Raw genomic sequence first — 17,188 nt, 5'->3', positions numbered from 1 at the left:
ATCTGTGTTTAGCCCCTACGCTTAACCCCCCTTCTCCCCCAGCAAGTGCAGTGTCAGTAGGTCACTGTCACTTGATACATTGCACACAAAACTGCAGTGTTGGCAGAATCAGGCCTGATCTCTGTTAGCACTTGCCGGTAAATTTTGATGACTCATATGCAGCAGAGTGCCAGTACTAGTGCTACGCTACCTTTTGGTGAACTGGCGAGCACCAGCGGCCTAGTACATCCTGGTCTTTCACATATGTTAGATTGCAAGCTCCCAGGATCAGGCCCTCCTAACCCTCTTGTATTGAACTGTATTGTTGCTTATTGTCTCCCGTTATATTGTAAAGCGCTGAGCAAACTGTTGGCGCTATATAAATACCATATAATACCAGCACTGCAATATGACTTGGTGACGTGTCGAGTGCAGTACAAGCTGGTGCGGTGGCGAGCACAAGTATTGTCCCGTAGCCACCAAGAATTTGCACAGGCCCCAGTATCCTTCTGGATGAGCTTGCAAATCCCAATTGGCAGCCCACAAATACTGCAGCACCCGTACTTTCCCCATTCACTGCCCAACCTGTAATTCAGGTGGAAACAGCAAATTTAACTACTCCCCCTTGATTTTTTTGGAGCGGATTTTCATGGAAGATCTGTATGCATTGATTGTGGATCAAAGCAATTTATATGCACAACAATTTATTGCCGCCAACCCAAATTCAAACCTTGCCAGACCAATCACATGGAAATCCATTACGGTTTCTGAATTAAAATTTTTCCGGCCTAACCCTCAACATTGGCATTACTAAAAAATTGAATTGTGGTTGTATTGGTCCACAGACCCGATTCATCATATGCCCGTGTTCTCTGCTGCCGTGGCCAGGACATAGATATGAGAGTATAATGTGTTTTATGCATTTCAACGATAATACACTCAGTTCTCGGGGTGACCCTGAATTTGACCGGCTCCACAAAATTCAGCCCCTCGTAAATCACGTTAACAAAAAAATTGCAGATGTCTATACTCCCCAGCAAAAAATCTGCATTGAGTCCCTCATTAATTTTTCTGGCCGCCTTGCATTCAAACAATTTCTCCCCAGCAAGCATGCCAGATATGGCGTCAAGATGTATAAGACCTGTAAGAGGTCAACAGGCTATACATATACGTTTCGGATTTACGAGGGAAAAGGTCACATGGAGCCACTCGGATGCCCAGACTACATGAGGAGCAGTAGCAAGATAGTTTGGGACTTGGTGTCATCCTTTTTCCATATGGGGTACCACTTATATGTAGACAATTTTTATTCAAGCGTGCCACTATTTAGACATTTATTCAATCTTGGAACTGGCGCATGTGGCAGTGTGACCTAATGTATGCCTACCATTAAAAGTGGATGTATGAAGGGCGGTATATTCTAATGGTGGGCATACCACACACTTTCTGGCAGAGATTTCTTTTTTTATTCAGCCAACAGGCAGCATAGCAAAAAACAAAAAGAACATAGCATATATACCCAACAAGGATCAGCGATGTACTGGTACATCACTGGGCTTTAAATGGTTATACCAGGATGATGCCTACAGCTGCAGGCATCATCCTGGTATCGTTTTTTTTTAGCCAGCGATCGGCTTTCATGTAAAAGCAATCCTAGTGGTTAATTAGCTGCAGGATTACTTTTACAAACAGCGGGAGATGATGCCCCCCTCCCCCGCTGCCTACCATGGCCTTCTCAGGCAGTCCTGTGCCATCAGGGGAACCTGAGAATGCAACCAGTGTTTCTGCCAGCTGACCATAGAGCTAATTGGAGACTAGAATGATGCAAATCATCTCTATAGTCTAAGAAATTAGAAGTTACGAGCATTTCATCATTTCAGTTTCGCAGGATATAAACAGAGCCATTTGTAAATTGGGAAAGCATCTGATCACACTGATCTTGGTTTGATTAGATAGTGTAAGGGCAGAGGAGAGATCTAGAGTCTGATAGACCCCAGATTTCTAAAAAAAAAAAAAAAAAAATATGACAATGCCCATTGAAGTTATAGGGGATATTTCCATTCCCTGTGATAGAATTAAAAGCAGGGTGGATTTGATTTAAATCAAGCGGATTTAAATCACGATTTAAATCACTAGTCAGTAAGGCTTGATTTAAATCCTAGTTTTCTACATAAAGTCGAATTCTTGCTGGTATAACTTTAATATGCAAGTAGATGAAGATTTTTAGAACAACTTTTCATATTAGTTTTTTTATCCCCAGTTTAATAGGTTAATCATTCATATTTGGACAACTTTTCTGTTGTACTTAGGAAGGAGAAAAATAATCATTACCTTAATAACAATTTAAATAGATTTGTTCAACTGAAACAATAACATTCCAGCATGTTATTTGCTTAAACAAGCATCCATGTTTGTTAACTAATTTGGCTAAACAAAATATATATATTTTAAGAAACTTAGACTGTCAGCCCCTCCTTCCTCCTCGCACTTAGTTTCACTTTCTTCTTGTGCAGATCTATTCCACTCCAAACAATTAAAAAAATATGGTTTCTATTCTATTCACTGAACTTCTTGAAACTTAGCACTGAAGGGGTTGATTCTGTATTCATAGGTTTGAAGAAGTTAGGATTAAGGTCTTTCTTAATTCTGTTCATGTTATAACATTTTTGCTGTGAAGAAGAGGCATGTGATCTCTGCTGAGTCAAATTCAGTTTTGAGAACTGCAAAAGTAAACCGAGCATCTGTGATAATATCTTGTAGGCAGAGAAACTGCCCAATAATCTTACAAAAACCTCCAGAAGAGCATGACATTGTGAATGGATTAATGGAATTTATTTACCAAAAAAAAGTAAACATATACAGCCTTATTCTACATAATTAAAAAACTAATCTTTATTTGATGATGGAATAACCTTTGGATGGTAATATATTTTCCTCAAAAAGCATTTTATTTAAAAAAATCCAATTTAAATTAAAAAAATCAGATTTTTTTAAAAAAAATCATTGATTTTTGTCCACCCTGATTAAAAGTGATAAAAAAAAAAAAAAAAAAAAAAAAAAGAAAGACACCTCGCCGCCCCCCCCACGCATGCGCACACCTGTGTGCACAAGCATTGACCCTGTGCCGGTATGTAACCAGCGGTTGCACCATGCATGTGAGCGCGGATCAAGAGCAGTAATTCTTACTCTAGACCTCCTTTGTAAATCTAAAATGGTAGCTTGTAAAGGCTTTTAAAACGTAGCCTATGGATATTAAAAACGTATGCAGTTTGTCGCCATTGCACGGGGCATGCGCAGTTTTAAAACATGTCATGTTTGGTATCTATTTACTCGGCATACAATCATCTATTATATTTTACCAAATAATTGGCCAATATATTGTGTTTCTGTGCATTAAAAAAATTGTAGCACCCACCATTTTATTCACTAGGGTGCTTGCTTTAAAAAAAATGTATAATGTTTGGGGGTTTAAATTAATTTCCAAGCAAAAAATACTGATTTTTATTCATGTGAACAAAAAGTGTCAGAAAAGGCTTGGTCGTCAGGTGGTTTGAAGAGTGAATGACATGTGGCATAAACTTCTAATTCTGGGCATAAAATGGCCCCCACCCCCCAAAACAACCCCTTTTTGGAAAGTAGACACCCCAAACTATTTGCTGAGAGGCATGTTAAATCAATAGAATTTCTTTTTTACAAGTTTTTGGAAAACAAAAAAATGTTTTTCTCTTCACATAAAATTGTCACTTAAATGATTTACAGCTCACACATGCCATGGGTATATGTGGAATTACTCCCCAAAATACATTCTGCTACTTCTCCCAAGTATGGGGGTACCATGTGAGAGACGTTTTGGCAGTCTAGCCAAGTATAGGACTTCAAAATCCAATAAGCACCTTCAGGCTTTTAATGGGCTTTATTTCCTCATTACACTTCCAGACTACCTATCAGTATCACTATCAGTTCAAGAGCCCTGAAATGCCAGGATAGCACCAAATCCCCTCAAATGACCACTTTTCGGAAAGTAGATACCACAACACTGTTCAACAGGTAAAATGTTTTGGGCATAAAATTAGCTAATCTTAATAATTTTGGGGTGCTGAAAACAAAAATGACCCTAAAAAAATGTTGATTGGCTCTAGTTTCCATGATATATTCACCCATCTAATGACGTAAGCCATTCAAAATTATGATGCAACTTCAGCTGCATATTGCGCAATTGATACTGGTGACCAATAGAAAATTGCATGTATACTGAGATGATGCAATATTAGCCTTTAATTGCATCACTTCACTGCATAAAAGCTGCAGTATCTGTAGCTGATTGTAGTTCGACAGCGTCTTTACATTTCGTTTTATGCTTATATAGGCTACTCAGTAATGCCTCGAACTTGTGTGAATAAAGCAGATAATTTCTGCTATATCTGCGGTGAAATAACTTTTATCTCACAAAAAAGGAGGATAACAGGAATGATTAAGAAAGCCTACAACTTGTATTTTGGCTGCAAGATAGGAGACCAGGACAAGAGCTGGGCACCACATATATGCTGCAATTCTTGTGGGACGGCACTGGAGCAATGGTTGAATGGAAAAAAGGCATCTATGCCTTTCGCTGTGCCAATGATTTGGAGAGAGCCAACAGATCATGTTAGTAATTGTTACTTTTGTATGGTGCCTCCAATTGTAAAAGGGCTAAATAAGAAGAAAAAGTTATCTGTGCACTATCCAAATATTCCATCGGCAATACGTCCAGTTCCTCATGGAGAGGGGCTACCAATTCCTAAAGCACCAGAATCCTTCGTGGTTGAGTCAAGTGAGGAAGAACCTGAAGCGTGTAGTCACGTGCAGTTGTAAGAGATAGCCCTTTCCTCGAATACAAGAGAAAAGCCAAGAGAAGCAAAACCGACACAAACTGAAGACAAAACTAGTGAGAATCCTAAGTATTAAAATGATTCAACTTAGCTTATGGCTATAATTTTTCTTGGTAATCCTATGCAATATATTATGCCATTTAGGCTTTGTTATGTAGTCAATATCACTTGCTTTATATTTGTGGAAAGACATCTATCTATATAATTATTGTGCATTATGTAGTCATTACGCCTATAGTAGAAAACTTTCCGTTTACAGAAAAACTAGAGCCAATTGACAAATTTCATTGTTATATTTGAACTCAGAATGTGAAATTCATTAAGAAATGGATCCCTTTGTTTCCAAAACTGGCAAAAAATAAAAATTTGTTGAACAGTGAAGGAATTTGATAAGCATGGTGAGTATTTTGCAGATCTCATTTGTTGCCACAAGTTTTTGGAAAATGAGGAAAAACAACAAACATTTTTTTCTTTTCTTTTTTTAGATTTCAAAACCTTGTGAGAAAAATTAGATGTTCAAAATACTCACCATGCCTCTTTAATTTCCTTGTGGTGTCTACTTTCCAAATGTAGATTTGGGGGGGTTTGGCGCTATCCTGGCATTTCAGGGCCTCCAAAACTGTGGTAGGTAGTGAGGAAGTGAAATGAGGAAGTTACGCACCTTCAGGCTTTCAAAGTGGTCATTGGATTTCAGGCTCCTGTATGTGGCTAGGCTCCCAAAAAGTCTAACAGATGTGGTATTCCCCCCGTACTCGGTAGAAGTAGCAGAATGTATTTTGGGGTGTAATTCCGCATATACCCATGGCTTGTGCGAGAGAAAAATCATTTAAATGACAACTTTGTGTAAAAAAAAAAAAAAAACCCTGTCATTTTCCAGAAACTTGTAGGGTGTCTACTTTCTGAAAAAGGGGTCATTTGGGGGTGTTTGTACTGTCCTGGTATTTTAGCACCTCAAGAAATGTGATAAGCAGTCAGAAAGTAAAAGCTGTGTAAATTCCATTATCTATACCATAGTTTGTAGACGCTATAAAAAGCAATAAAAATACACTTATTGGTATTTTTTTTTAACCAAAAACATGTAGCAAGATACATTTTGGCCTAAATTTATGACAAAATTTTTGTTTTTTTGGATATTTTTTATGACCAAAATGAGAAAATATTGTTTGTCAAAAATATTTTTTTTCTTCAAAACTTTTGTTTATAGCGCCAAAAATAAAAAGCGCACAGGTGAACAAATACCACCAAAAGAAAGCTCCATTTGTGTAATAAAAAAATAAAAAATAAAAAAAAAAGTACATAAACTATTTATGAACCGTATTGCATGACCACGCAATTGTCAGTTAAACTAGTGCAGCGCTGTATAGCAAAAAAAATGGCGTGAATTGCAGTATCTATACCATAGTTTGTAGACCCTATAACTTTCACACAAAGCAATCAATATACACTTATTGGGATTTTTTTTTAACCAAAAACATGTGACATAATACATTTTGGCCTAAATTTATAACGGAGTTTACTATATATTTTTTATAGCCGGAAGAAATATTGTTTTTCTTCAAATTTTCGGTCTTTGTTTATAGCACGAAAAATAAGAAGCGCACAGGTGATCAAATACCACCGAAAGAAAGCTCTATTTGTGTGAAAAAAGGACGTACATTTCGTTTGGGTGCAGAATTGCATGACCGCACAATTATCAATTGAATTAGTGCAGCGCCAAGTAGCAAAAAGAGGCCTGGTCAGGAAGGGGGGTAAATCCTTTAGAGGGCAAGTTGTTAAGCCAAGGGTATGAGCTCTGTTTATGACAGCAACATTTACTTCAAAAGCATAAAGTGCTCACAGGGACTCAAATAAAAACTAATGAAGTTAACTTGTGTATTTCCCATGCTCTTGCTCTCCCCAGAATAAACTTGCTTTTTGACAAAGTTAAGTGACAGGGGGAGCATGTGCTGTTGGGGAGGAAAGACATTAAGTGAACCTGTTGCTTTATCCCCTTCTTAGATGACACTTTGGGGTTGATTTACTAAAGGCAAATATACTGTGCACTGGAAACAGAGCTTAGTAAATGAGGTAAATCTTTACTTTGGAAAGAATACCCAGTTACATTAAAAGAAAATGAACATTTTTGCTTGCACATGATTGGATGAAAAATTGGATTGAATTTAGAGCAACTGTACTTGTGAATGCACAGTATATTTGCCTTTAGTAAATCAACCCCTATGAATGTAAAAAAAAAAAAATCATAAGGTAGCAGGATATACAAATTAAACCCATGATAGATGCCCATGAGGCTAACCGAGGGTGCCTAGGCACAGTCACAAATACAGAATTAAATTACTGTTTCTAATTAGTAAATATATGCCAAGAGGTATATCTTTAGTATATGTATTTTGTCACATTAAACAATTGTAAAGTGTTAGGGATTTTTTTTTTTTTTTTACTCACCTGCTCTGCGCAATGCTATTGCACAGAGCAGCCATGAACCTCTTCTGGGGTCCCCTACTGCAATTTTGGATCCTCTGTGTGCACCCTTAGCAAGACACTTGCTATGGGGGGTACCTGGGCCAGGACAAGGGGTGGGCGGAAGGGGCGTTTGCCCTGGGCGTAATAGTTTACTATAGGGATGGGGGCAAATTCTGTTACAAGGCTGACAGTAGTGACTGACAGTGATTTTGACAAGCGAGTGACTGCTTGGCGTAGGATTCCCTAAACTTGCAGGTCATAAATGGGAGGGCGCAGTTTGGCATTTTTACCTTGGGCGCTGACTGACCTTGTGCCAGCACTGGAGGACACACAGTGCATGCTCATGCCCAAGCTACATGTGTATGTACCTGTGACTGACACACACACACACACACACACACACACACGGGCTTAGCCCCACCCCCTCTTTGCATCTGATAGCAGAAGGAGCCAATGGAGAGTCCCTGTGTGACGAGAGGGGAGGAGAGATGAAGCCATGCACACTCCCCTCCACACAGGTAAAGGAAGGACAGAAAGCCATAAAAGGTTTACCTTAACCGCTTGGGGACTGCCCACAGTACTTCTACTGATGCAGGGCAGCCCCTGTGCGCAGAATCACGTAAATCCTACATTTCTGGGTAGGTGGCGCGTGACTGACCTATCCGCACCGCCGATTGCGGCCCCAGGTGTCAATCACCAGGTCCCGGCCAGTGATTACCGGCGGTCACTGTCAGGGAGGAGGGCTGCATTGTTTACAATGCAGCCCTCCTCCCTGTCAGTTTGGGCACACTGTGAAGCACACACCCCCCACCCCTAGTAAAACACTCCCATCACACAGTTAACCCTTTGATTGCCCCCAAATGTTAACCCCTTCCTCCCAAGTGCCATTAGTACGGTGTCCGTGCTTTTTTTTTTTTAGCACTGATCACTGTATTGGTGTCACTGGGGATGTCAGTGCCACCAAGTCAGTCCCCCCCAGTGTCAGAACGTCCGTCGCAGTCCCGCCATAAGTTGCTGATCGCCGCCATTAGTATTAAAAAAAAAAATCCAGTATCTATACCGCCATTTGTAACCGCTATAACTTTCACATAAACCAATTAATTTACACGTATTGAGATTTTTTTTTTAAGTAAAGACATGTTGCAGAATAAATTTTGGCCTAAATTTGACGAAATTTGATTTTTAAATTTTTTTTACTGGACATTTTATAGCAAAAAGTCAAAAATATTGTTTTTTTCCCTCAAAATTGTTTTTTTTAATAGCGCAAAACTAAAAACAAAAAAAAAAATGCACAGGCAATCAAATACCATTGAAAGAAAGCTCTATTTGTGTGGGGAAAAAAAAAGGATGTAAATTTTCGTTTGAGTACAGCATTGCTTCACTGCGCAATTATCAGTTGAAATAGTGCAGCGCCAAATAGCAAAAAGAGACCTGGTCATTAAGGGGGGGTAAATCCTCTGGAGTGCAAGTGGTTAATGCAGGGAAGGCAAAAAAGTTTGGGCTTTAAAACAACTTTAATGAAACCTTTTAAAAGTCATGCTTTAGATTTTAAGTATAGGTTGACACTAACTGGCAAATGAGGGCATTTGAACACAGAGGCACAGCATAATGTGGCTTATGCTCTAGCATGCAACGATAAACACAAGATTACCACCATCCATCTATATAGTGAAATGATGAAAGGAGGTAGCTGCACACACACAAAGCTAGCTCTGCAACTAACTTTGCAAGCAGCACAGGTGCAACCCTGTATTTAGTTACATGAATCATAATGAAAGCCTTATAATATGAATCAAAGCTGAAAAGCTAAGCCATCTCAATTTTATAACAATCTTTATATATACTGCACCACAATTAAACCAGTTACATTAAGTGCCTTCTAAGCAATATGAAATCTGACCAATTTACATAGAAAAACACACTGTCTTTGAACAAGCTTTAAAAGTAAGCCTGCGTGTCACAAGTTTATTTAACCGCAAGGCTTTGTAGCAGACAACTAAAGGCAAATTAGATTCTTTCTAAATTAGATTCAGTAAGGGAGAGTTATCACCTTTGTCAGAATTTTGTCAACTGTGCTCCACTAGAGAACTTTCCTTCACACCTTCCCCAATGTCAAAACAAGAAACAATAGGAAAACCCAAGTGAGGGAATTCCTGGTTGTCACAAGGGATACCAGAACTAGTGGACCCATTGGAAGACTCCCCCTTTATTCCTGTTCTGTGGACAACTCAAACATTTTTAATTTTCTCTCACTGTTGAATAGAACAGTAAACTTAATATAGAAGGTGACTCACGAACCCTAGGTTCACACCTAAGCGTTTTCAGCAGCCTTTTGCGCTTTGCAGAAACGCAGTACAGTCCATTTAACATGGTTTCCTATGGGACAGGTTTCAATCGGTGTGCTTTTTGGAAAGGGTCAGGGACTTTTTTGAAAGCAAAAGTTGCGATTTTGGTTCTATAGACTTCAATGGAAACACTGCAGAACACCATGTAGTGCATTTTTACTGCGTTTTGGATGCAATTTAAATCTGCCTAGCAAGAACACCCCTCAAAAACACAGTGCAAAAATGCCTCAAACGCAACCTGCATAGGTGTGAACCTAGCCTAAAGGGAACAAAGCATGCAATAAACTCGACAGGCGTTCCAATCACTCAACTCAGTCCAAAACCTCCAAGAACTACAGAAAAAAAGTTTTTTTTATGCCTTTCATTTACTGAAAACTTGTGCTTGCCAAGCTGTTGCATTATCGACTAACAAAAATTTGTAACTACCTCCATTTTATTCTCCAGGGTCTCTACTTTCAGAAAATATTTTTGGGCACTTTAATATTCAGACCCAAAAAGATTTTTTAAATGTGTGTAAAAATGCAAAATTGGCTGTCAGTAAGAGAGTCAAAACCAGTCACTAATTGAAATTGTAAAGAAAGATTTAGGTACGGGTATATGTTAAAGCAGAAATTTGTCAATTTATACTAGTCCAGCTTGGCAGGATGTAATCCACAACTTATATCTGAAGGTCTGCTGGGAATACTGAAAACCACTAGTAGACTGCACTACAGTGGTAGCCATGCATGGAAGTTTAATTTGTATTGCCCGGGACATGTAGTTCCAGGCAGTTTCTTTTTTTAACCTTTAGCCCTGCTGCGGGCAAGCAGCAGGGCTCACCTGTCAGGTGGAAGCATTCGGATGGCAGCGCTGCTGCCCGAAAGCTTCCACACAGTGCCAGCCTCTCCCCGGCATGTGAAACTCCCCCGCCCACTGTCTCCCGGGCTCCGTTCACCCATCGGCAGACCCAGGACCGGCTCTCCGCCATTGGCTAGAAAGGAGGGACACATCCACTCCCCTCTCCTTGTCCTGTCCTGGAAGTGACGTTATGTCACTTCCAGGTCCTCATTCAGAGATTCCCAGCCATGGAAGCCAGGAAAGAATGGTAACCAGCATTTCCATCTTCGCTTGGTCTTCATTCCAGGTTATGGCTGTCTGGCCTCTTGAATAGTCATCAGGCCATGCATTAGCATGGGAGTGACATTACCACAGCAGGCACAGTAATTGTACGCCAAGCTGAGCTACACAACTGTGTACGTTACTGCTGACAGGCGGGGGGAAATATTTATGACAGAAGATCCCAATAGGGTCATTTCTGTCAAAATCACTGCACTTCTGCAATCATTTAAAAAATGGGTTTAATACAACTTTAATAAGAATTTATCAAAACTGAAACAGACAATCTGGATTATCTTTGCATAGCAATTAGCTTTTTATCTTCAACTTTTCTAATTATCCTTTTCAAAATTTAAGTGAAAGCTTATTGGTTGCAATGCAAAGCTACTCCAATTTTGATAAATTCCCCTCCTTGTATGCTCTCTTTCAACGAATACAAAGTGGTCTGACTAGACAGGGGAGAAGACCTTCACATTATCTGCCACTCCTCTCCAACTAGTCTAATTAGAGAAAGCCTTAAATGCATTAAAAGAGTTTTAATTTTTTTAGGGTTTTGGGGGCAACTCTACAAAATTTATTGAACAAAAAAGTTTATATAATGTTAATTATGGAGGATTAAGGTAAACTAAGATCATATAAAAGGTTAAATAGGTAAACAATAACATTTTTCACTTTATAACTTCTTAGGTTCTTTTGGCTGACACACAAATCGAAGCTCATCCCTTTGATCTGCAGATGAATGAAACAGTACATATCAAAGTGGTTCTCCAGTCTCCCCCCAAAAAATTCAGTCAGCAGCTACAAATAATCTAGCTGCAACCTATAATATAAGGACACTTACCTGTCCAGGGATCCAATGCCATCTCCCCTGAGCCGATTCAGTCAGCTTTGAGTCCTGGATACATCTTAAGGGAAACCTGCAGTAAAGCCTTGCGGCTGGTTTCCTACCGCACATGTGATTTGTGAACGGTTTGCAGTCTTCTGGGACCTGTGATGCGTCCCAGAAGGCTGCTGGGTAAGGGGAGTGGGTACCTGTCAAAACCAGGTACCCGTCCCTCTTTCTTCCCCAAAAAGAGGGAGAGGATGCAAATCTGCATAAGTTCCCCTTTTGGGTGAAGTTCCACTTTAATGTTACATAACAAGGTATAAAGTAGCTGTTGTATTTACAAAGCAACTCTTGGCTGTCATTTAACAGCTGGGAACTGTCAGTATGAAGTGGGGGAAGCAGTGTAGCAAAAGAGCAGGGCATACTACACAATCCCCATGTACTTAGATTTTTTTTTTTTTTTGGCATGTGTAGCAGGCTCAAACGCAACAAACTATATGAATAGCCCAGGAGTACCTGCAAAAAGTGCTCAGTGGTTCCTTCTAACAACCTCTTGTCGCTACTGTGTCCTTGAGTACTGTAAGGGGCAGGAGGACCCAATGCATGCTGGAGGGGATCAGCCTTCTATCACTCCAGAAGTATCAATTTCCAAACAGACTGTTGGATTGTTTGACCTCAGAGCAGAATTCAAAGTGTGGGCAGGATAGGCATTAATAGGGGTATTTACCCCTTTTATGACCAGGTCGTTTAGCATTCAGCACTGTGCTACAACGCAAAAAATAAAATGTATATTTTTTTCCAACAAAGCTTTCCTTTGGTGGCATTTGATCACTTTTTTTATTTCTAATATATAAACAAAAAAAAACGTACAATATTGAAAAACGAAAACATGGTATTTTCTACTGTTAAAATTAAAAAAGTTTCTCCATAAATTTAGGCTAAAATGTATTCTGCTACATGTCTTTGGTAAAAAGACAATCCAATAAGTGTATATTTATTGCTTTATGTCAAAGTTATAGTCTACAAACTATTGTATATATATTTTGAAAATTGATCAATCCTGATGTACTGACGTCCTAAAATTTCTTGATGCCTTAAAATGCCAAGACAGTACAATTACCCCCCAAAAGACCCTTTTTAGAAAGACAGTCTGAGGTTATTTAGTAAGAGACATGGCAATTTTTTTTCAAGTTGCAATTTGTCACTTTTTTGGAACAGGAATTAAAGCCGCGCTCCAGTCTCTGGCAATTTAAATTTTTTATTCTCTTCACTTGACAATCAAATTTTTTTTCAACACACACTATTGCTCATACAGTGAAGATCACTGGATAAGTAATAGCTTTAGTTGTCATGAATGTGTTTCCTATTCATTAACAGCTTGCTTTTGATTGTGATTAGAGGTAAGCCAGGTACCCATGTGATTGCTGTGGGCCAATCACAGATCACAACAGTAAGCAAGCGGTTTGCAAATGGAAAGCCATTCATGACAGGTTGTTTACACTGTTAAATAAATCGCTGTCCAATCCTAGCAATCACATCATACCGGTTTCAGGTAAAAGTGATACCATGTCCTGTGGGCACAGTAGTCAGAGTAAAGGCAAGCTGAGCACTCCTAACATATATACATGTGACTGAGCCTGCATGTGCTGCTCTGCCACAATAAGTGTACTGTAGGGGTGGCAAGTGGTTAAAAAAAAAAAAAATCTGCAAAAACATTGTAATTACAACAGTGTACTCATTTGCTGCACACTATATTTCTCTGTTAGTCCTTATGACAAAAAAAAAAAAAAAAAAATCTACAGCTAAACACATACCAGACAATCCAGGTTCCTTTGGAAAGTTTTAGATGTCCTTAAAAGTAAAAACTGATGGACAATGTACAAAGTGTGGTAACTAATAAAAAGTTTAACGTACCCACGTTTCTTCCATTTTTAATATGCAGATTTAATATTTATAACACCTTTAATAGAAAAAAAAAAATCTAAAAGTGCATGTGCCAGAATCCACCAGCTTACCAAATTCTTAATGTCACATAGCTTAAACAGGTAGAGATGTACAACTGAACTAATATTTCAAGGCCATAATAAGAAAATGAAGGACAGCCATCAGCAGTGATCTCAATCTGCAACAGAGGCAGCAGGAAGTGTTATAACATCCACCACTGGCTGACATGTTGCTTATCACATGGGGCAAACAATCCCTTAACCAACGTAACACAGGAAAAAAACTTGCACAATGCAAAAAGACATCTCAGAGGACACTAAAAGCATTCAACACACTAAATTCTTGAATAAAGTTACATGGGAATGCGTCACCAAAACACACCATTCTAAGACTTTCCTAGGGACCAAGCTGAGGGCGACATGTGATGTTACCGCTCTATAAAAAGAAATACAAGATAAATAAGAGCACCTAAAGTAAATGTGACCGTCCATCCAAAGAAGAAACACCAGCTTCTAGCACTTGAAAACTTTATGAAGACTACCCCCCTTTCCCTTCATAAACATATGGAAACTGCCGTTGCAGATTTGTCCCCCAGATACAAGCTGCATGGCTGTTACTGATCTGAAACAAATATGCAGCCCATAAACCAAAAAAAATGCCACAATCCTATAATGCTATAAGCCTGTGACTAACTAGGTAGTGAAGGCAAGATCAAAATGGATCCCTCGGTAACTGGACCTTGGAAAAAAGGTTCAACGCTAGCACCTCACTAGTCCTGGATATGTTGCTAGTGTCTTGGAATACCAGAAAGCTCCCTACTATTGCAGTGACAGTGGAAACAACCACACATTGACAGCAAAGACCAGGACAAAAAAAAGGGGGGAGCGCCAGCCTTGTGCATTACCAAGATAACATTTCTTGATAAAACACAAGTAAATATACCAACAAACCAATCACCTGGAAAAGTGATTAAACACCAGGCAGCAACCAGCTTCAAGAAACTCCTTGGACAGTGATCAAGGTGGGGGTAGATGACATCCCAGAAGCTAATGTGTTTCGAGGGTTATAATCTCCTCCTCAAAGCTCTAACTCTCAAAACACGTTAGCCTCTGTTTCTGTAATGAAGTCATCTACGCCCTTGGATACTTATCAAGGTGGTTCTTGAGGCTGATTTCTGATATAGTTCAGGGTTAAACCCTCTTCCTCAGATCTATAACCCTTGAGGCACATTAGCTTCTCCCATGTCATGATCTATACACACCTTGTGTGCTGTTCATGGTGGTTCTTGAAACTGGTGTCTACTACAGAACAGAAGCTAATGTGTTTTGAAAGCTTTACCCTCTTCCCCAGAGCTATAACCTTCAAAACACATTTGCTCTGCTTCTGTTATGCCATCTATGCCCTCCTTCAGTACTTAAGGTGGTTCTTAAAGCAGTTTTCTGACATAATGGACGCTGACATGTTTCAAGGTTTTTACCCTCTTCCTCAGGTCTAAAACATTAGCTTCTGCTATGTCATCTACACCCACATCTAGTACTGTTCTAGAAGTTGGTTTCTGTCATTGTAACAAAATCGATTGTCTTTTGAGGGCTAAACTCTCTTCCTCAGGTCTAACATTAGCTTCTGCTTCTGTTATGTCATCTACACCCACATAGAGCACTGTTCCAGAAGCTGGTTGCTGCCATTGTAACAAAATCTACTGTCTTGAGGGCTAAACCCTCTTCCTCAGATCCATAACCCTTCAAAACGCACTAGCTTCTATGTGGTCATCTATACCCACATTGAGTGCTGTTCAAGGTGGTTCTTGAAGCTGGTTTCTGCCATTGTAACTGAAGCAAACATGCTTCAAGCTTTATACCCTCTTCCTCAGATATATAATCCTTGAGGAAATTAGCAGCTGTTATGTCATCTATAACAACCTTGAGTACCAAGTATCTTGAGCTAGGTGTATCTTGACTCTGGTTTCTGCTAACAGAACAGAAGATAAACTGGTTTTGAGGGCTATAACCTCTCCCCAGAGTAATAAGTGTCAATATGCATTTTCCTCTGCTTCTGTTGTCATCAATGCCCTGCCTTGAGTACTTATCCATGTGGCCCTTGAAGCTGGTTCCTGTCATTGTAACAGAAGCTAAAGTGTTTTGAGGGCTATACCACGTTCCTCACATCTACAACACTTGAAACGCATTAGATTCTGCTATATGGTCCTCCACCATGAGTACTGTTCACAGTGGTTCTTGAAGCAGATTTCTGCCATCAGAACAGCAGCCAACACCTTTAGCGGGTTATAACGTTTTACCCAGAGCTAGAACCTTTCAAACACATTAGCTCCTGCCATGTCACCTCCGCCTGCCTCGAGTACTGTTTAATGTGGCTCCTGAAGCTGGTTTCTGCCTTACATTTACTAGCCTTTCCCTCTGCTTGGTTTGTCAGTATAGTCACTTGTGTTCTATACAATCTATTGTATCTCAGGTTGGGGCTTCCTGCTGTCTTTGCTGTGCAGTTACTAGAACCCTCCATGACCAAAGTGGGAAGCAAGGCCTGGAGCAAATCAGGTTACCCGTAGGAGGCCGAAACCTAATAAAGAGAATGTTGTGAGAATTATACTTGTCGGTCCTCAATCCACCCCAGACCACTAAGAGGTCTTGTAAACATAACTGACAGCACAGACCCCCCCCCCCCATGCAGTGAGGGGCAGAACATTAGAGTCTGGGAAGTCTACAGCAGAGTCTTGAGCCTGGTGAGGCCTCCACCTGCTAGGACACATCCAGACACCAGGGTGGAGGACATATTGATCCAATCTGCCCACTCAGGTAATACAACAGCCAATGACGAGGGAGAAGAGGTCACTTCCCCCTCCAGTTCGAGGTCACGCCCCCTCCCCCGGTATATGAGGTCGCTCCCCTCCCCCCGGCAGGCCTACGTCCACACCGAGGCCGGTCATGTGCTCTCTGCCGACCTCCCCCCCCAGACATGTATGCCGGGCACGTTCCATATGTGCGGTGCCCTCTCCTCGGTATAACCTTGACTCCTCCGGCATCAGCTTTCCCCAAAGGTCACTGCGGTGTGCCAGGCCTCCCCTCCCCCACTCCGCCGGGTCAGCACGCTATCCGGCCGCCCTGTGCGCCTCTCACCTCACGAGGCCGGCACAGCTCCCCGCCCTCCCCAGCTCCCCTGGCCGGGCGCTCAGAGCCGGTGTGAAGACTGCTGTGTCAGGCCGGCCTCAGTCACATGGCGGCCTCCTGTGCCCTGATCCCTCCCCGCTCACCCTCTCACCTCCACGAACAAGAGCATCCTCTGGCACGGAACGGGACCCGGGGTGACGATGATGACACAGAGGGGAGGGAAGGGGGGGGAAGACAGGCGAAGATTAGTGCGGGATGGGAGGAAGGAAAGACGTGTGAGTGACAGCGGCGGGCCCGCACTGCTTGTCACACACAGGCCAAGCCCCCCACACCCTCCCCGAGCGGCGACACGGCCCGGCCTCTTCCGGCAACTTCTCCTCCCCCAGGTCGCTGCTGCGCACGCTCCGTCCGACTTCGCTTCCGGCTCTTAGAGGTCAGCGGCCGGCGCCATCACACAGCACGTGCCGCACAGCAGCGTCCCAGGCGGGAGCCGCCATTTTACCGCAGGGCAACGGGGGACTGGGGAGGAGAGCGCGGGCGGAGTCAACC

The 17,188-nt window shown here is 41.1% G+C and overlaps 1 protein-coding gene across 2 annotated transcripts in view; it reads right to left on the bottom strand.

Annotated features, from left to right (window-relative positions):
- Window positions 1-16,988, bottom strand: part of LARP4 (La ribonucleoprotein 4) — a 120,937-nt gene extending 103,949 nt beyond the window's left edge. For both annotated transcript variants that reach the window (XM_089652036.1, XM_089652037.1), the window contains exon 1: window positions 16,791-16,988. In XM_089652036.1, the coding sequence (XP_089508162.1) occupies window positions 16,791-16,808 (18 nt within the window). In that variant the 5' untranslated portion in view covers window positions 16,809-16,988. The remainder of the gene's footprint in view (window positions 1-16,790) is intronic.
- Window positions 16,989-17,188: the final 200 nt, after the last annotated feature.

The sequence above is a fragment of the Staurois parvus genome, unplaced genomic scaffold (assembly GCF_062004578.1).
Source record: "Staurois parvus isolate SC_StPar_1 unplaced genomic scaffold, SC_StPar_1.0 ptg000669l, whole genome shotgun sequence".
Lineage (NCBI taxonomy): Eukaryota > Metazoa > Chordata > Amphibia > Anura > Ranidae > Staurois > Staurois parvus.
The sequence above is the reverse complement of the archived record's forward strand: the minus strand, read 5'-3'. Positions and strand labels throughout refer to the sequence as shown.